Here is a 21,416-nt window from a genome sequence, read left to right as displayed (position 1 = left end):
TTCGCTTGACACCGTATCGTTTCTGCGCGCAGTATTTCCCCCAATTTTACAGACCTCTTCTCCCCAGGAGCACTGTAGAGCTGTTTCAACGAGGTGTGCAATACAAAGACCATTGACATTGCCGTCAGTACTCTATGCATGTTTCCACACGAATACGTAGTTCACCTGTAACCCCCTTCCCGTTTTCTCTTAAACGAAAGGATGAAGAAAACAGAAAAAACGATAATCCGTGAGTTCACATTCAAACAAAACCCAGGTGCCAAAGTAACTCTTCACAGAAGGCTATATGTGCGTTGTTCATGTTCCCAGTCTATGGGCCTACATAATGGACCTTGAGAACTCAGTCTGTTATACCATCTGGATTATGTACGCTGTTTACTTCGTTACTGATCCTTTCTGTTTCCTCACTCCTTCCGCCCCCCCCCCCTCCGTGTAGGGTAGCCAACCAGGACTACCTCTGTTTAATCTTCGTGCAGTTCAACAAGCGCTGTTACTTCAAGGAAAGAAAAAGAAAAAAAAAACTTTATTAAAAAGAACGGTCCGGTAGTTTCGGTTGAGGTGACCTCAGGTGGCGGCTCGAAGTCCTTGGAGTCGGGAAACTTTTTTTGTACGGACCTCACACGCACGCATGCCCGAGCGAGCGAGAGAGAAAGAGAGCGAGAGAATCAAAAGCAACCTACGGAAGAACGCAAATAGGACTTTGAGAAGCTAGGGCCATTCTGTTCTCCGCAAAGCATTGCTCACAATGCCAAGAAAGAGAGAGAAAAGGATACGAGCGAGCAAACAAACAACCGGAGGGAGGGGGATCGAGCACGGGACCTTGACTCACATCCGCGGCGATCAGACGTGACTTAGGGTGTCATTAGGTCACAGCGCGCTAAGAGCGAAGCAAAAAAAAGAACGGAAAGAGAAGGTCTCGGCAATAGCACTGAGTGGTCAGCAGCTGCCGCTATCCGTTTGTCGAGACTCACTCGGCCGCCTCTACGAGCTTTGTGTACCTACCTGCCCGACTCATAGCTCTTTTTTTTTTTTACGCGTGTCGTAGTATATACAACGTTGCACTTGCTGTGGTATACGCCGTCTCACAAGCTGCGTGCTGCAGTGCTGCGAATGCTGCAGGTGTGTGTGCTCACGTCGGTCAATCGGTTTAAGGACAGCAGGCTGCGTGCTTCCAAAAAACAGGGAAAAAGAAATGGACCCGCCCGTTGTCCGCTACTAACCCTATCGTGAAGTTTTTTTTTTTCTTCTTTGTTGGGTAAGCACTTCTATGCCTACCCAACGAGGAAACCCCTCCGTCCGACACATTAGGGACGTTTAGCGTGTCCGGTATCCGGGAAAGCGCGGGCGGTTTTCCGGTTTAGCGGGGGCGTAAAGGTGAGCGGCCCGATCGGTGGCGCCAGCTGGTGGCGCAAAGCTCAACCACACAACCACAGAGCTAATTACTGTATTCTGCTTAGCTGCTGGGGTAAATATTCGACAGTGGCGTAATCGTGTTCACAATTACGCCGCTGCCAAAAATTTGCACGAGTGGCGAAGCAGGATATGGTGAGTTACGGCAGTTTTAGCTATGCGTTTGTCTGGTTGAGCTCTACAACACCAGGCGGCTTCACCGCTCACGCTTACGCCCCGACCATCCGGTAACCCGCCCAAACCGCTCCCGTTTACCGGATTAGCGTACAAGCTAAACGTCTCTATTAAGACTATCGCTTTCAATGTGTGGCCCGCAGCAACGAGCGAATTGACCTTAGTGCTGCCTCTCGCTACAACGCGAACCATAAGCGGCGAGAACACAGCGAACGAAGCTATCAGCACTCGGCGCACTCTGTTCCCATCGCTGTTCGCTTTCAAGATAGGGCCCGCTCGGCCGCGCAGTACGCAACCGCCGGTGGAGTAATGTTCATCACGATTCATAACGGTTCGACGCGTAGAGATAAGAGCGATACCGGTTTAGAATGATCGGAACGTCATCAGCGCACCCGTGGCGTCGCCACCTGTAGTAGTTTGCTTGCGTCATCAATTCAGCGTGCGCTGCTGCCGTCCGCAGTGCTGTCGTTTATACTGGTCGGATCAAGTTTTATGACGTTCGTAAGGACACCTGGCTGCGTGGAGACGAGCAAGTGGCACGGGGCTGACGCTTACTTAGACAACTCCCGGAGGAGTTTCCTTACGAATATTTTTATTTCTCTCTCTCTCTCTCTCCTTCCAGTCTTAGGCCGAAATTGGATGATCTCTTTCTCTCTTTCTTTTCTGGTTCTGTGTTCTGGTTGGCTGGCGCGACCCGTAGCTTTTCCTCGTACTGCACGAATGTTCGTTTCGTCCCCGGGCAATTTGTGAACCGTCACGTGCCCACTCCCCCGAGTCGATCGCCGGTCTGCGCATACACTGTCCTGCGCCTTTTCTCGCGGGTTCGCTCGCGTGCGCGCCCCCTGCCGCCCGCCCGGTCCTCCAATGATGATGATTTAAGAGCGCACCTGCCGAAGAGCTACACACTCGGCGCAGGTTGAACGAGTGCGCCCTCGTACGCCGACGTTACCGTGACGAAGCCGTCGCCATTGGCCGAGGGTATAAAACCCGGCTCGTAAAAAGATCGTTTTCTCCCCCGTCCTCGGACTGTACTCGCGCCTATAGTTAGCCGTCTTTGTTTTTATTTATTGTTTCCCTTCCGAAGCAGCTCACGGTCGCCTTGGGACCATCCCCTTCTTTTGTTCTCACTCGCCCGACTTGCTCCTGTTGCCGCCGCCGTACCGTGTGTTTCCGTTTCTTTTCCAGCTCTCTCTCTCTCTCTCTCTTTCGCGTGTGTGCCTTTGCGGGAACATGCGTGGCTGAGGTCTCCCAGCGTGCGGTTCTTATAAGGGTCTCGCGGTGACCTCTCCGCCCCCCTATGCCTCCCTTCTCTCTCGCTCTCCCTTTTCGACTCGCTTGTTTATGAATCGGGGTGGCGGTGGAGGCGGGATTCGAACGGGAGGGGGAGGACGGCGGAGACCTTGACGCACGACCGAGCCCCGAGTCATCCAAGCGTGCATTGTGTTGCACGGGCGTGTTGTATTATACATATATCGCGTGCTTCGACGAAGGTAGGAATGGAGGGCCAGCGGTTTTTTGGCGCGTCTGTGTGTGGGCCTCTCTCTTTAGACGGTGTGAAACCGTCGAGACCAGTGCGTTGTTCGAAGGCTAAGAGAAATTTGAGCACATTAGGAGAGCACCGGGTAGGAAGAAACAGACACAGAACAGAGCGCTAACTTTCAACTGGCGTTCACCGATCACACTGCGTAACCCTCGTACGTTGAAAAGCGTCACTTTATGCGCGACCGTCATAGTAGAGATGCATTGTTTAACTGTGCGTAGTATCCGTCCAATGACTCTCGTTCATTTTCAAGCCTTTCGCTATGTTTTAACACCCTGACTGGTGTACAAAGGGTGCTTCGTGTGCCACACCGCCAACACACCGTATCCCACCTCTCCCTTCAGAGTTAAACTCGCATTCGCTGATGGGAACAAATTGTGTTTTCTCTCTTTAAGGGCCATCTGTTTTAAGTAAACACGGTGATAGCTGCGACAAACGACACGAAAAGTACGTGAAAAAAAAACTAAAAAAAAATTTGGATAAGCTAACGCTGTTCTAACTCTCGTGCCAGATACTTGTGTTGTCAGGATTGGGGGCTCAATCCCTTCGTCCGTGGTCCTTTGCCAAGATTGGAGTACGGCATGAATTCGAAGGTAGCTGGCCCATGCCGTCGTCCAACTTATTTACGCTGAGATCGTTGATGAAGTGAAGAACTGCTTCTCATCGAGAACGAGAAAAAAGGGGTTTATTTACAGAAATTAACTCAGTCTAACATGACTGTTTGAGAAAAAGAGTATTAGTCCAACAGGACTGCATGAGAGAAGTGACTCAGTCTAACATGACTGCTCAAGAGAAGTGCGTCCAACATCCGCACAACCACAGTTTTTATACACTCGATCCGCCGGTCCTACGACGCGGCGGCTGTTCGTTTACACATCACCAACTCGCAGCTGCTCTGAAGACCAGTTTACAGACACAAAGGCACACACATTCCGTACACAGAGGCAACCGCACGGGGTGCCGTTCCGGGAAACTGTCGTTGTCGATCGCGCGTCGCTCATTGTTCCGAGCCACTCTGAACCGTGAGAAGCACAAAAATAAGTCGTTCCCGCGGCAGCTTGACCAGGCGGGTCGAATCAGCTCCGCGTGGAATCATTGTCCACACACCGAACTCGTCCCGTCACAATGTCGAAGGGGCTGGAGGGAGGCGGCGGATTCCAGCGCAAAGGTCGCTTCTTTGAACGCCTCGCAGCTGCAGCGACGGAGAGGGGGAGGTGCGCGTCTTGCACCCCTTGTCGTAATCGGGTGGCAAGGTGGCAATCTTGTTGCGCAACTCGCCGTTCTTGACAGCGCCTCCATGGCCCGAAAAGTCTCGACTGTCTAGCGCTGACAACCGCTAGGCAGGAAGAGAACGGCTGCTGGTCAGGGGGGGGATTGATGTCTTGGCTCGCAGCGACCACCTGTGCATTGATGTCACCGCCCCAAAACATCCAACAAGGACAGGCAACTGCAAAATGAACCCCACAACACGGCTCTGCGCCGAGATGACGTGCATTGGCTCTCACTTTAAACTCGCTAGGCTTCAAAAAAAAACAACAACAACATAAGTGCAGAAGCAAACAAAAAATGCTGCATTTCGCTATGCCAATTTCTGAAGTAAATTCCTGCTGACAAATTCAGCAATCATGGAGGGAATCCTGCTAAATGAGAGGGGATCTTCTTCGCTTAATAAAATTAACACTAGTAACCCTAAAATTTAGGCGGGACCCCCAAACGCAGAATTCAAATTAGCCTGCTCAAACCATCCGCATTGCTATGCAACTTTCCCTTCTTATATCTAACGGAGAAGTTGTACTCTTGGAGAGTGAGGCTCCATCGGAGCAAGCGGCCGTTTTTGTGTGACATTTGATTGAGCCACGTCAGAGGACAGTGGTCGGTCTCGAAGATGAACTTCGCTCCGTACAAGTAACACGACAACTTCTGGGCGGCCCAAACCAAACAAGCGCATTCCTTCTCTGAAGCGCTGTAGGCTTCCTCTCTTACATTTAGTTTACGGCTGGCGTAGAGGATAGGATGCTCCTCGTTATCGTCGCCGACTTGACTAAGTACCACGCCCATACCTCTGTCGCTTGCGTCGCATTGAACTATGAATTCCTTTGTGTAGTCTGGCGCGCGAAGCACAGGGCGAGAAACCAATAGCGTCTTCAAACTTTGGAAAGCGTTCTCTTTGTCCTTATCCCAGTGTACGTTACTCGGTGCTTCCTTTCGGAGGGCGTCTGTTAATGGACTTGCCAATTGCGAGTAATTCGGAATGTACCGTTGATAGTACCCCACAAGTCCCAAAAATGAACGAAAGTCCGTTTTCGGGCGCGGCTGAGAAAAATCTCCAATCGTCGCTATTTTCAGCTCAGCCGGCCGTCTCATGTCCTGACCGACAACATGGCCCAGATAAGTAACCTGTGAACAACCGAACCTACACTTTTCCGCTTTCATCGTTAAGCCGGCTTCAAACGTACGAAGCCTCGCATTCCTGTCGTAATAGAATTTGGCGTTCTTTTGAGCTAGTGCCATGTTCTTTCCGACTAGTTCTTGGGTTGCGCTTAGCCGTTCCAGTAAATTTAGCACGTATTCAACCACGGTTGGACTCTCCCCTCCTTCCTCCCACATCTCTCTTAACATTCTCAGTGGAGAACGGAGTGTCCTCCCATACACTAGTTCTGCTGGTGAGAACCCTGTCGCTTCATGTGGAACCGTTCGCAAAGCAAACAAAGTTGCCGGCAGACAGTTCTCCCAGTCCTCCTTGTGCTCGTAACAGAGCGCACGCAAAACTCGCTTAAGCACCGAATGCCACCTCTCTACACTGTTTGACTGAGGGTGATAGACAGAACTGTGTATTAACTTTACCCCGCACTTTTGCAAGAATGTGGAAGTCAGTGCGCTCGTGAATACTGACCCTTGATCTGCCTGAATTTCGGCTGGAAACCCAACTCGTGCAAACACTGTCAAAAGCGCGTCTACTACTTCGGTGGAGCTGAGCTCTTTCAAAGGGATTGCTTCTGGAAACTTGGTAGCCGGACACAGCATGGTAAACAAGTACTTGTAGCCTGATTTTGTTTTTGGAAGAGGCCCTACCGTGTCTATTACAAGCCGTCTGAAAGGCTCTGCTATTAAGGGCACTACCTTCAGTGGAGCTTTCCAAGTCTCTCCTGGTTTACCAGAACGCTGGCAGGCGTCGCATGATCTTACAAAGTTTTCTACATCTTTGAAACAGCCAGGCCAGTAGTATTCCATAAGCAATCTTTCCTTTGATTTGTTTATGCCTAGGTGGCCGGACCACCCATTTCCATGACAAAGACTCAAAAGGTCCTCCCTATACTTCGTAGGTATGACTAACTGATCTAAAATCTTACCCTTTCGATCCCTGTAATGCCGATACAACAATCCTCCTCTCTCATGTATCGTTACGTTGCGCCTAGCAATGCCTTCTTTAGCTGTGTCACGTAATTTAGCTAAGCTCTCATCATTCTTTTGCTCAGCTGCCAGTGACTCTCTATCCACGCGTAAGAGTTGATCGAAGTTCTTTGAGGCCGGTGATAATAACGACCCTGTCTCGCTTGTGAGCGCGTCTGCTTGCCCTTCCTGCAGGCTAGAACTCTGACACTCTAGTGCTACGCTCTCATTGAGCTGGTCAGCTGGCAGGCTCTCCTCAACTGTTCTTTTGTCCCTCGGGCCTAGCTCGGATTCGGGTATTGAAGCTATCCCCTTTTCTGCTTCCGCTGGAGGAGCTTGAGCATTTTCAGCCGAAAGCGCCGCGATCTTACGAGCTTGGCCTCGGGTCAATGCCTGTACCATGCCCTCTCCCAGTTTGAGCCCTCTGTCACGCAGTAACTGATTCGAGCGATTCGAAAAGATGTAGGGATACTGCAGTGACAAAAATTTGGAAACTGCAGCCTCAGTCTCTAGCTCCCCGAATGGTCCACTGATTTTGACTTTGGCCATGGGCAGACACACGCTGTGTTCTTCTACAACCTGTTTTATCCATGCTACTTCTCCGGTGAAGTCATCTACCATCACGTAGGACGGATGGACAATGTCCAGCGTGGCGGCACTGTCTCTTAGCACTCGGCATGGTTTTCCATTAACTTGCAGGTCGTGGAGATATGGACTTAAAAGTTCCATATTCTCATCCTTTTCCTCCACGTAGGAAAAAACTACGCTAGGCTTCTCGCAGTTTACAGCTATATGTCCCAGTTTGTGGCATTTGTAACAGCGAATTGGTCTAACAGATTCGAATTTTCTTTTCTGTTCTTTTTGTGTGGTTTCTCCGTTAAGTTTCTCCTCGCTCTTTTCTGCGGGCTTTTCCGCCATGTCTACAGGCTCTGATCGTCTCGTTTGCGCACCCTTTTTGAACGGAAATGGTTTCCGCGGTCCATTTCGACCGTCCCAGTTTCCCTCCTCGGCGTTCAACTTTCTACGGGTTGCGTACTCTTCGGCTAATTCAGCCGCCCTTTCCACAGTGTTTACATTACCTCTGTCTTGCACCCACAGTTTCACAGCTTGGGGGATGGTTTTGTAAAACTGCTCTAGACACATGCATTCAATGATCATGTCTCTGCTGTCGTACGCTTCCGCGCTTTTAAGCCACTCGACTAGGTTGGCCTTTAAGCTATATGCAAACTCCGGATAGCCCTCGCTATCTTTCTTGCCTGTGCTCCTAAACCTTTGCCGAAAAGCTTCGGCTGAAAGGCGGTATTTCTTCAGGAGACTAGCCTTAACTTTTGCATAATCATATGCATCCTGCACACTCAATCTGGCGATTACTTCCGCCGCCTCACACGGCAACATAGACAGCAACCGCTGTGGCCATGTACTCGGGCCGAAGTTCATCTTTTCGCAAGTCCTTTCAAAATTGCATAGGAACAAGCCTATGTCGGTCCCGACCTCAAATGGCTTTAATAGCCTGTCCATGCGGTACGATTCTGCCTCACTTGCTCGTCCCAGAGCGCCTTCACTTCCTTGAGACATCTCCAAACGTTTGCTTTCAAGTTCCAGTTGCATTTTTCTTAACTCGCGATCTTTATCGCGTTCCTCCCTTTCTTTATCGCGTTCCTCTCTTTCTTTATCGCGTTCCTCTCTCTCTCGTTTTTCTCTTTCTTTTTCCCGTTTCTCTCTCTTTTTGAGAAGTTCCAATCCCATTTCAATATCTTGCTCACTGGCCTGATTGGAAATTAGCTCCAATAATTCCGATTTGAGCATTTCCTTGCGTACATCTAGGCCCAGTTCCTCACCAACAATCAACAACTCGTCTCTCAGCAGTGTCCTTAACTCCATGACTGCTGCTTTACTGCCTTGATTCTGCTCTCTAAATCTAGCTAGGAAAACACAACCTAGCTAACACACAACAATCTAGCTTCCCTACTGTTCTAAACAGAACAACCACAAAATGAAGCCTAGAGAGTCAAAGCAAAAACCAAGCACTCACCGCAGATACAGCACCATGTCGCAAAGTCCATCTCACCGCTGTCAGCCAGTTGTCAGGATTGGGGGCTCAATCCCTTCGTCCGTGGTCCTTTGCCAAGATTGGAGTACGGCATGAATTCGAAGGTAGCTGGCCCATGCCGTCGTCCAACTTATTTACGCTGAGATCGTTGATGAAGTGAAGAACTGCTTCTCATCGAGAACGAGAAAAAAGGGGTTTATTTACAGAAATTAACTCAGTCTAACATGACTGTTTGAGAAAAAGAGTATTAGTCCAACAGGACTGCATGAGAGAAGTGACTCAGTCTAACATGACTGCTCAAGAGAAGTGCGTCCAACATCCGCACAACCACAGTTTTTATACACTCGATCCGCCGGTCCTACGACGCGGCGGCTGTTCGTTTACACATCACCAACTCGCAGCTGCTCTGAAGACCAGTTTACAGACACAAAGGCACACACATTCCGTACACAGAGGCAACCGCACGGGGTGCCGTTCCGGGAAACTGTCGTTGTCGATCGCGCGTCGCTCATTGTTCCGAGCCACTCTGAACCGTGAGAAGCACAAAAATAAGTCGTTCCCGCGGCAGCTTGACCAGGCGGGTCGAATCAGCTCCGCGTGGAATCATTGTCCACACACCGAACTCGTCCCGTCACAATGTCGAAGGGGCTGGAGGGAGGCGGCGGATTCCAGCGCAAAGGTCGCTTCTTTGAACGCCTCGCAGCTGCAGCGACGGAGAGGGGGAGGTGCGCGTCTTGCACCCCTTGTCGTAATCGGGTGGCAAGGTGGCAATCTTGTTGCGCAACTCGCCGTTCTTGACAGTGTGCAAACCAGGTGGTCAGAATCAACTACAGCTTCTGACATCGCAGGTGTAGTTTCAGCTCGCTGTTGTGTGGAGTGAAATTTTTTAAACACCCTTTAGAGTAACAGCGTCACCCGTGGAATAAGCCAGCACTCCTAAGGGTGTAAAACTTTTTGTAGTGTATACGGCTAAGTGTCAGAGAAGAAGTGCATACGCACTGGTGCTCTTTCCTCTTGGGTTCCTTCTCTTCCGTCGTGTTTCTTTATTGGGTTTATGTTTCGCTTAGCCTTCGAGTACGCACCAGTGCTAGCCCAGTTGTCCTAATTAACTGTCTTCAATGGTTCGCCGGAAGCTTGCTAGATTGACATATACACGGCCTTGCCTTGCCTTGCCTTGCCTGTCAATGGCACATACCCGAACTGGGGTGTTGGCCCGGAAGAGTGGAATGTAATACATGAAATGCAAAAGAACTTAACCGCTGATTTAAGATAGGCAGGTTAGAATAAAGAGAACGCAGAACCTGGCGGGCATACATTAACGATGAAAAAAAAAAACGAAGGATTATATCGGAGCATCGACGTAAACGTAGCACAAATGGAACGAAATTTGGCGCAGGTATAGGTACGTACTTCACAACGAGGTCGCCCGCGAGCTCCAAGCTTCCGTGATGCGTTGGGAAAGAGCTCCGCAGCGGGCGATCCTCTCCATCAAGGACACCGGCGATAAAAGCGCTCGGAATCCCGCGTACCTGCCACAATGAAGCGCGCTGCAACTGGCGAGGTCGAACGACGATGATGCCACCGAGAGTCGAAAGGGTGAATCCGACGATCGCAGAACAAACGTGTTGCTCTCAAACAAGCGCACGCTTCATACCGATATAGCAGTGTGATCCTTTAGATTATATATGCAAGTGGTCAGGTATGGGTATGGGTACATGGGGGGGGGGGGGGAAGGGAGGAATAATGCGACACAGGTGAGGTGGGAATCGGGACCCTTTAGATTATATATGCACGTGGTCGGGTACGGGTACATGAGTAGGGGGGTGGCGTGCGGGGAAGGGATAATGTGACACAGGTGAGGTGGGAATCGGTTCGGGTCTGTATGTACGGTGCGTCGCTGCGGGAGTGGGGGGGTTGGTGCGCGGCTTCCCGTTCGCAGCTGCGACGTTATCGTGAGAGACTGACTTTGCCGTAGCTGACTTGCAATTATCCCGATCCTTTTCTCTTTTGTCTCATCGTTTATTATTTTTATTTCTAAAATATTGCGTTCAACCTTCTTCACATTGTGAACCTCGTCGTTGGACGGACCTCTGTGCTGCCAGTTAAACCTGGAAGCCATTTAAGTGTAACTTCTTTTTACGAATCATAAATACTCCTCCAGACTGGGACCTGCTTCAAGACTTCATATTCGTATCTCTGTTGTCGTTATTATAATTGTTATTATTACGAGTAGTAGTAGTAGTAGCAGTAGTAATAGCAGTAGTAGTAGTAGTGGTGGTAGTAGTAGTATAAGTAGTAGTAGTAGTAGTAGTAGTAGTAGTAGTAGTAGTAGTAGTAGTAGTAGTAGTAGTGTTGAATGAAGCATGCATTATATCCGGTCCTCCATCAGAAGCCATCACATAGGTCACGACGCCTGTAGTGTTGTGCAAAACCGCGCGGGATACTGTTGGGTGTGCTGCCTTCGTGCACGGCGATATCTATGACGGTCGGCGCGGATTCCCTGCGTGTTTGCCGAGATCTCTGAGGCTTCAGTCAGGGAGGTGTGTGTGCACAGAGTGCAGAGAAGACGTACGTCGCATTCGCACCATGGGCGCCCTCCACTCTTTGCCCTACTGCCGGAAGAGCGATCGGCGCTTCCGGAGTACGAACCCTCGACCTCTGGGCGGTGAGTCGTTCGTCTCTCTCTCTCTCTCTCTCTCTCTCTCTCTCGTGTAACACATCCACTTCAGAGGCCAAATGACCCGACGTAATGCACCAACCGCTGTTTCACATCGAAGGAAATTGGAACAACTTAATTTTGCACATCGTCCGTTTGATGTGTGTGTGCTGTGCTAAGTGCTCTCGCTCTCTCTCCCCCTTCCCCATCTTTCATCGCCCCCATCCCTCTCCCATGTGTAGGGTAGCAAACCGGTTAAGCTAAACTGGTTAACCTCGCTGCCTTTCCTTCTCCACCTTTTCCTTCCTTCCTTCCTTTAATTTTGCACTTTTATTTCCGACCTCGGAAAACACATTTTGTAAACGATTACAATGAAACTCTTGTTTCGGTTATAACGTAATTGGTGGAGTACTTCATTCGGTAGTTAATTGGTTTGCTGAACTATCCACAACTGGGAAGTGGGGAGGGGGGTACTCTCCATCGTCTATGCGTTACGCTTATTCGGTGCATAAACTAGACATTGTGGAGGTATCAGAACAGCGTAACAGAAATGCGTGATAACCGTACGTTCCTTGTTGCAATGCTAACTTTTATCCACTGAAATCGTAGTTTTAGTGCTCGCAATGGCTTCTGACGTGTTGAGGTGGTTTCTAGGCGCGTTCAATTGTACATGCAGTGTATGGGGAGCGTATATATATGCAGTGTATGGAGTGTGTATATATATATATATATATATATATATATATATATATATATATATATATATATATATATATATATATATATAGGGGGAGAGAGAGAGAGAGACACGCACAAAATTAGAACGTCGTGTCACCACCCGCTAGGCGCAGCTTCTAAAAGGCGCGCACAGTCCTTTAGTAATGCCCACGCTCCTATCATTTTTTCCTGTTGCCGGCAAAATAACAAATAGCCTCCTTGTGCGTGCGCGTATGTGTGGGTGCATTATGGCGTTGCTACGAAAAGGAATGTAGTTCGAAAGAAGCCAGCTGAAGCCGACGACGCGTTGTCCTTTGAAGTCATGCGAAGCAGTCAGCTCAATCCTCCTCTTTTTTTCTTACTTTCTCTTTCTTCTTTCTTTTTTTTTTGTGCCGTTACACAGATGGCGACAAACGTTTCTTAGTGCCTGTGCTTCACTCGATCCGCTATTACATTATGCTGATCGGGAGATGTGGAAAACGTGAGTGGGTAATCCTGGAATGTTCGAGAAAAAAGAGCAAGCGAAACCTCACAAAGAAAGTGCAAACGAATCTTTTTTTTCTCTTTTCTTTTTCTGGTTAGAAAGTGTAATGAGAAAAAGAAGTTGGGCGAGTGAGCGGCGCAAACGTCGTGACGAAAGAATAAAAAAATAAAGATAAATTCTAGAAGAAAAAAGAAAAGCAAGAAACGCTGCGTCTTCAGATGATTGCAAACGTCAGTGTAGTTTGATGAAGCTGTGTGTCGAAAGAACGTTGAAGGCTTCAACGTTTGCTTCTCGAAGCGTTCATGTCTTCCGTTATTCGAACAAACTTTATGCCTTATATTTCTTCCTTTCCCTTTCTTAACGTTTGCCAATATACTGACTACTGCACTTATCTAGATTGTCACTGTCGATGCATATGCGACCAGTCGAATACTTTCGCACAGCTGCGATCGAGATGGCATAGAAAAGAAAATGGAATAAACGTGGAACGACAGGATTCTGTCGAATACGAGTGTAATAAACCAAATCCATTTAAAACTCGCAAAAAGAAATAATGATACGTGTTTTTTTTTCTTCTCCTTATTGAACGCTTGTGTAATGAAAGTTGGCATCAAGGATGCTGCCATTCCGTCCAAAAGAAATATTTTAAAAATTAATATTAAAGTGAGACATGAATATATAGTTCCAACACCCTCACGCATTGCTCGTACGCATAACTGTACTGGACCGTTCGTCGCAAACTACGCGTCTCTAGCCCTGTGTCAACAGAAACTTTTTTTTTTTTTGCACTGATCACTAAGGCAAATTTCGTCAGTGTTTAAAAATAACGGCCGTAGAAACCGCGCTCAACACAAATACGAGCGAAAAGGACAGTAAAAAAAGCCGCTTATCAAAAAAATTCCTACAAAATATCGACAAGAATTTCGAGATTTCTCTTTGTGCACGACGCTAGAGGGCACATTGCGTAAACGCATGCTCACGTTTTTCGTGCATGACTGCACTGACTGGACCGCTTCACTGTAAAACAATTTGCGCCCTTAAAAGCGAAAAAGGGTGTAAATGTAAAAGGATGTAAGAGTGTAAACTTATATATAAATCATCGTTATATAAATCACACCCTTAGGGCGTGATTTATATAACGGACACCCTAAGGGTGTGAGTTATGGACATATTTACACCCTTTTTCACTGTGTTATGGAATCCCAACCGGTGCCACCAGTGTTACGACATCCAACCGGTGCCACCAGTGTTACGAACTTCCAACCGGTGCCACCAGTGTTACGACACCCAACCGGTGCCACCAGTGTTACGAACTTGTACCGCTGCACCACGATTACGGCTTTGTGGTCCCGTAGCGCTCGTCACCCGTTTCGTGACAGAGCGTTGGTAGCGAAGACTCCGAGCCTGGCGTCGATGAGAATAACAAAAGGGACTTTATACATTATATACAGGTTATCATACAGGACATGAACGGGTCGGCACTGGGGCCGAGTGCTCACAACATACGCGACTGTTCTCGCACGACGACGTCCGGCGAAAACGCGTGACACATCTCACCCCAGTCGGGAGCGACACTCTCTCCCGGTGAGGTCGGCGGATCCCGTTTTTCAGGCGGCTTGTCACTGCTTTTATAATCCCCGAGGCCCATTGTCACTCAACCGGCCCAATACAAAGTCAGCACACGACGGTCGTCCGAGGGGTCCAACCAGCGACCGCGCTGGCCACTCGGTTCAAAGTTCGCGCGCGCGGTGACCTCCAGGCAAGGGAGGTGCGGCGCCGGGCCGTCGGGCACACGCGGGCACGTCAAAACACGCTGCTCCGCCGAGGCTTCTCCCGCACGAAGGCGCAGCATCTTGACTTGTGAAGGGAGAATTATGGCGCTCGCAGGATAGATTCTGCATCTTGCAGATTCGGGATCCGGGCTTGTGGTAATGGCACAACAGCATCCCCGCCCTCAGATAAGGCGCCGGGAAGACGAGCTGCCTCCACGTGGCTCGGATGCCAGGCGCGCACGTTCGTCAGGCTCGCCCAAGTTCACGTCCAGTGTCGGGACGCCAGGTAACCTCACGTGCCCAGGTCCGACTCGCCAGGACAGGAGCTCTGCTCACCACGTCGTCGCCAAGGCACCTTGACCAGCTCCGCTCGGGTCGTTCCTAAGACCTTGCTTCTCGCCACTGGTCCCGCTTGGTCGTTCTGCAGCTTGCAAAACCGACCGGAAAAAGGCAACACCCAACACGAACAAGTGCCCTCTGTCTCCCGTCAAACACCAGACAAGGCCATAATTCAAATCAACCTAACTAAATTGTTTTCCCCTTTTTTTCTCCCGCTGCAACAAGAGGCAGGTGTACGATCTAGCACACAAGGCTTAAACAATCAGTTTTCAAATCATCAACACAACAAAATAGAAACAATTATTAATCAGCAATAATAATGACAAATAGAATGGTCCCCTTGAAATCGCTTTGGACCGAAAGCATACTTCTGAGGAAGCAAATGAGGCCATTCATTTTTCCCGGCGATATTTTCGCGGAATCCGAAGCTGCTTATATTTGCGACCCTGCTTATCCGTGTAGCGGCGGTACAATAAGCCAGATTCCTTGCCAAATGAAACCTCCTTTTTTTTCACTCCCCGTTTGACGCTCTTCCTCAGATCGGCTAGTGAACAATCTTCCTGTTGTTCGCGAATCCGAGTTTCCCTTTCAACTGCAGCCTGCTCCTGCCAGCTGGCGGAAACCGGAGCGAGTGTGGAGCCCGCGTCGCCTGATTGCGGCGTCGAGTCTATATCGCGGCTAGCACTGCACGCGTCACTCCCACTCACTTCCAGGACCCGCTCGTCTAGGCCAGCCTCCGAGCTCTGCCTCTCCCGTGACTGCTCGCCACTCAAGTTACCGTGATCGGTCCGTGTGCCGCACCGCCTTTCGCTCACCGACGCTAAGTCAAGTTCCCTCGACAGCGGGCGCGCTTTGGATCGCGTGGGGGCCATGTACGCCACGTCGGCAAAGAATGATTTGCCCTGATCCCTCAGCAGCTGCTCCGAGCTATTTGAGAAGAGGTAGGAAAATTGCTCCGGGAGGGCGGCTGACACAGCGGCTTCGGTGTTAAGTTTTCCAAACTCTCCTTCAATGATAACCGTTGCGATCGGTAAACAGACACTCTCCTTCTCGGCCACTTGCCGTATCCTAACGCACTCTCCCGTAAAATCACTCGAGGAGACGAAAGACGGGTGAACAACGTCCATAGTGGCTGCAGAGTCCCGCAGTGCTCGGCACTTCTTGCCGTTTACCTTAATTTCCTGCACATAGGGCTCCAATAGACGTATGTTTTTGTTAGTTTCCTGTATCGTTGCAAAAGCAATTCTCTCTGGGCAGCTTGCAGCGATGTGCCCTTGCTTTTTGCAATTGTAGCAGGTTAACGGTTTCCGTTTTTCAAAGGAACGCGTCATTTCGTTTCGCTGTTTCGGACCATCGTCATCATTCTGAGATGCATTCTGTCCATCCCTTACAGTTTCTTTGGTAAGGGATTCGTCGTCCCGAAACTCGCGACGCGTGATTTCCTTCCGTTCGTCGGGCTTCCCGTAAAACCCATCTCTTCTATCTGCTTTTTCTATGCGCACTGCCTTGCTGTGCAAGCTGCGGCGGGTGTAATACTCTTCCGCTAACTCTGCTGCCTTGTTTAGCTTAACCTCCTTTAGCCTATCTTGCAGCCAGAGCCGGACATCCTCATCAATGCAACGGTAGAACTGCTCCAACGCGATGCATTCGACAATTTTGTCGCGGTCGTCGAAAACCTCTTCGCCCTTCAGCCATTCCACCAGGTCGGCTTTTAGACGAAACGCGAAGTCAACATTCGACTCCTTACCCTTTTTTGCATACCGGAACCTCTGCCGGAAAGCTTCGGGCGACAATTTGTACTTCCGCAGTAGCGCTTCCTTCACATCACTGTAGCTCTCAAACGCCTCTTTCGATAAGCAAGTTATTACGTCTGATGCCTCCCCAGGAAGCAAGGCTAACAGATTCTGTGCCCAAAGGGATCGCTCAATGCTATTCCGTTCGCACACGTGCTCAAATTTCACGAGGTATTTGGCCATATCCTCTCCGACGACAAAGGGTGGAAGTTGATCGCGTATTCTTGGAACATTAGAAGTGAGACTAGGCGCCGGCGAGTTATTTCGGATCTCCAACTCTTTCATTTTAAGCTCGTGCTCACGTCGCTCCCTCTCTCTCCTTTCCTCCTTTTCCTCCTCGCGAAGTTCCTTTTCTCTCCTTTCCTGCTTTTCCTCCTCGCGGCGTTCCTGTTCTCTCCTTTCCTCCCTTTCCCGTCGTTCATTTTCCTTCCTTTCCTGCTCGCAACGTTCCTTCTCCTCCCTTTCCCGACGTTCATTGATATCCGCCCAGGCCTCTGCGGCTTCCTCCGCCGTTACGTCCCCAGTCCTCATGACCTCAAGGATCGCATTCTTTCTTTTAGTTGAGCCCAACTCAATGCCCAACTCTTCACAAATTTCGAGAAGTTCCTTCACCTTGTACTTCTCCATCGTTCACACTGTCCTCCTGCTGTTTACCCTTTTTGAAAATACCTGCCGTACGCTACTATAACACTACTAGTAAGACATATGCAAGTATTTCACACACTGCCCTGTTTACCCTCTCAGCATCCCCTGGTTTTCAAAACACTCTTACTAGGCTTGAAACACACAAGGTTAAACACAATGCAACACCAAGTCAATCCCTGAGCTACTATAACCTGTGTCAGAGAAAGTCTGGTGTTTGAGGTAAACTTCAGGCACTCACCGCGCCGAGGTAGCTGATGCCGGTCAATCCCGTAGCTGCCATCCAGTGTTATGAAATCCCAACCGGTGCCACCAGTGTTACGACATCCAACCGGTGCCACCAGTGTTACGAACTTCCAACCGGTGCCACCAGTGTTACGACACCCAACCGGTGCCACCAGTGTTACGAACTTGTACCGCTGCACCACGATTACGGCTTTGTGGTCCCGTAGCGCTCGTCACCCGTTTCGTGACAGAGCGTTGGTAGCGAAGACTCCGAGCCTGGCGTCGATGAGAATAACAAAAGGGACTTTATACATTATATACAGGTTATCATACAGGACATGAACGGGTCGGCACTGGGGCCGAGTGCTCACAACATACGCGACTGTTCTCGCACGACGACGTCCGGCGAAAACGCGTGACACATCTCACCCCAGTCGGGAGCGACACTCTCTCCCGGTGAGGTCGGCGGATCCCGTTTTTCAGGCGGCTTGTCACTGCTTTTATAATCCCCGAGGCCCATTGTCACTCAACCGGCCCAATACAAAGTCAGCACACGACGGTCGTCCGAGGGGTCCAACCAGCGACCGCGCTGGCCACTCGGTTCAAAGTTCGCGCGCGCGGTGACCTCCAGGCAAGGGAGGTGCGGCGCCGGGCCGTCGGGCACACGCGGGCACGTCAAAACACGCTGCTCCGCCGAGGCTTCTCCCGCACGAAGGCGCAGCATCTTGACTTGTGAAGGGAGAATTATGGCGCTCGCAGGATAGATTCTGCATCTTGCAGATTCGGGATCCGGGCTTGTGGTAATGGCACAACAACTGTTAGGGTTTAAATTATTTTCCAGTGAATTATCGCAAACGCTTTGACTTAACACCGTGTTAACCGAAAACCATTTATGCTCGTTCAATATTTTACGAAGGCAGAATCCTTCGCTGTTTGAAAAGAACAGGCGCAGAAGACACTTGTACCGTATTTTCCGGTGTATAAGACGCACCCTTGTATAAGACGCACTCGCCATATATGAAGGCTCTCATTGAAAAAGTTGGTATATAAGACGCACCCGTGTATAAGTCGCACCCCAATTTACCCACTTAGGCTAGTCAGGGTTAATTAAACACGCTTGATCGACCATCGCGAAATGAACCATGGGTGGACTCATCTGATCGCATAAAAGCTCCGTAGAGCTAAATAAAGTTATCCTACCCACCTACCTACCTATCTGTGAGAAGTTCTTGGTTTATGGTTTATGGGGCTTAACGTCCCAAAGCGACTCAGGCTATGAGAGACGCCGTAGTGAAAAGCCCCGGAAATTTCGACCGCCTGAGGTTCTTTAACGGGCGCTGACATCGCACAGTACACGGGCCTCAAGAATTTCTCCTTCAAAGAAATTCTAGCCGCCGCGGCCGGGATTGAACCCGCGTCGTTTGGGTCAGCAGTCGAGCACCATAACCGCTGAGCGAATCATCTTCTCGGTGACGTCGAAATGGCAGCCCGCAGCCCGATTTCCGTTTTCGGTAGCATACTCGACCGCAGATAATTTGAACTTTGCGGTGTAGCTCTTGCGCAACTTCGGTGGCATACTGTAGTAAGACCGAGCACGACAGGTGTAGGTAGTGGAAAACACACGCCGAAGTCACCAACACAGACGTAATACGTACACGGTTGCGAAGTTGCAAAGAATGACTAAAAAAGAACACCGGCTTGGCTTGTCTTGACAATGTCGAGAAGCGCGACTGTCGCCATCTTTGGGAATTTCACATTACTTTTGCTTGCGCCTCCGAAACGACCGCGTGTTTGCGATTCTGGAAGTCGTCATCCCCGCCGTTTCATGATAAAGTTCACCTAAAAAAAGTTGCGCATGGCGGTCCCCGTATTGAAGTATTAACCGTGTTACTACCGCATCATTGGTAGTGATAGTTTTTCGGTGAAAAAAGCTTGAGCATGAACCTGAGTAATTTCTGAACCCGCAAAAAAAAAAAACGAAAAATTCGCATATAAGACGCACCCTTGTATAGGACGCACCAGCAAGATTTTCGGAAAAAAACCGCGTCTTATACACCGGAAAATACGGTACGCTGCGGGAGCAACACAGGCTGCACTAACGCCGGTCATCAAAAAGGTGTTTACTAAATATCAGCAAGAAAAAAACATCAACAACCCTGCTTGCATTGCTGTGGTGTCTTGCATGACGCTATTAAGTGCAGTGCATCGTTCGCGTCAAGGAAAATGCGGCGTCTGACTGTCCGTGACCTGTGTGTTGAGAGGAGAAGCGCGACTACACATCAGTAAATTTACAATCGGTCGCATCATCGGAACCCCTAACCGTGTTGGCCTCGCGAAATTATGTTGTTTTCTTTGTTTATGTATTGTAACCATTTTCCTCTGCAGTGCCTGGGCGATTGAGAGTATCGAAAATAAATGAATAAATAAATAAATAAATAAATAAATACAGCCACTACTATTATTTATCGTCGATAGTTGTAAGCGCTGGCAGTAGTAGCAGCAAATTTACTGTTACCGTCGTCGTTAGCATTCATAGCTCAGTGCAGATATTTATAGACACGCCCTGCGATGCATGTAACAGTCGTTTCTCAGCGTCGTCGAGTTTAAAACTGTACCTAAACATGAGAATAAAAGAAATGAAATCGTTGGGGGCAAACACCGCTGTAGCGTGCCCGTTAGCATTCGCGAAGCCGCAGCGTGCTTCTGCAGATACAGAATGCAGCTCAAGTGTAGGCGTATCGGCGAATCATCGATCAGCGACAAGGTTACGAAGCGCCAACACCTGCGGCTTTTGGCAGGCCGTCGGAAGCGAGCAGGTAGGAGGAGCACAATGTAGCGTTTTCACGCGGCGCTTCCGGGTGTTTTAACAGCCGAGTGCGTTGGTGTAGCATTCCGAGATTGAGCGGCCACGTGAGTACGTCTTGTCTTGTCTCGACTCTGTGCTCGGCGGAGCTTCAGCCCGGGATTTGCTATTCTGGAACACTGTCAGATGGGTAGGCGGCGTCCCCATCGACGCCCCAGCGGTGGCGCCCTCTGGTTTAAAAACGCCGATCTTGAAGGCTGTGCTCTTTGCTGGTTGCGCGAGGCGGATGCGAATGCGGAAGCCGGAAACACGTCAAAGACTCTGAGTGGGGGGGACATCACCTAATCCCCACGTGTCCGCTTGAGACCCGAAGACAGGTCAGGGGAAGTAATTGCTTTGCAAGTCGATTCTTAACGCACGTCCAGGAATAGCGGCGTCCAAGAACGTCACGGCTGTGACGTCTTTCCGACTCCCGCAATCGCTTCCGTCGCATGCAGCCGACAAAAGCGTGGCCTTCGAAATCGGCACCCGTCTTGCAGGGGACGTTGTCGCTGAAGCGTGGGTTTGGACGCCACCTATTCTGAACATTGCCCTTTCGGGCATCTGTCGAATTTCACCGCAGTTAACCAGCGTAACCCAGTGCGCACCATTAAAAAAATTACATTTCAAAAGATTGGCCGAATTTCAACAATGTTCAGCTAGCGACGTCGAGAATGTGTTCCCTTCTAATAACATAGGCATTTATGCCACTTAATCGTAAACGCGTACGTTGTTAGAAAGGAGCCCTGAGCTTCGCTGTTGTGGCTTCGATGCTTCGGTAGGATTGTTATTTACTGCGTTTCATCTGCCTGCGCTTCATTGGCCAAAATTTTTAAGCAATGTTGTTGTTTTTCCAAACTCGGAAAGCATTAAGACTCTCCGCACATGTGTAATCACTTGTTGCATTTGCAACGCAATATTTCGTAGAATATGATCACGTTACATAGTTCCAAAGCCGATCGAAGCCAGAAGGACGAAGTTTAGGCAAGCCCTTGTATTACACTCGTTCTAACCGTCTTTCTGAGCACCCAACACTTACAGCTCAGGTGTACACTAACCGCCAGCGGTCGCTTTATAATATTTTTTTTTTTGTAAGCAACTACGCGCCTGACGACTTTCGCGAAGGATAGTACAAACGCCCTGTGCCGGCGTTTACACTATCGTGCGCTAGGGAAGCTCGCGGTGTCTCTTCTGCGTCCACTCCTGCGTATACCTCTTGCCTGCTCTCAAGTCATGGAGGTGCTGGGCTGGCTAACCGCCTTAGCAACGAAGCTCAGGCTGGCCTCTCTTCTCACTGTGGCGTGCCGTCTCATTATAGATGCATGAGCAAACGGCTCCCTGCGTCGTTTCCTTTTCCCAACGCACATACACACCTCTTCCGC

General features: G+C 49.6%; 1 protein-coding gene across 4 annotated transcripts in view; it reads left to right on the top strand.

Annotated features, from left to right (window-relative positions):
• The window catches only part of LOC135896393 (ribosomal protein S6 kinase alpha-5-like), a 342,214-nt gene that overhangs the window by 201,924 nt on the left and 118,874 nt on the right, over nt 1-21,416 (top strand). The window contains exon 1 of one of the 4 annotated variants that reach the window (XM_065424775.1): nt 11,136-11,229. The exons of the other annotated variants lie outside the window; for them this stretch is intronic. Coding sequence (XP_065280847.1) covers nt 11,151-11,229 — 79 coding nt within the window. The 5' untranslated portion in view covers nt 11,136-11,150. Of the gene's footprint in view, nt 1-11,135; nt 11,230-21,416 lie in introns of those variants that run through there. 4 annotated transcript variants of the gene reach the window in all.

The sequence above is a fragment of the Dermacentor albipictus genome, chromosome 7 (assembly GCF_038994185.2).
Source record: "Dermacentor albipictus isolate Rhodes 1998 colony chromosome 7, USDA_Dalb.pri_finalv2, whole genome shotgun sequence".
Classification (NCBI taxonomy): Eukaryota; Metazoa; Arthropoda; class Arachnida; order Ixodida; family Ixodidae; genus Dermacentor; species Dermacentor albipictus.
The sequence above is the reverse complement of the archived record's forward strand: the minus strand, read 5'-3'. Positions and strand labels throughout refer to the sequence as shown.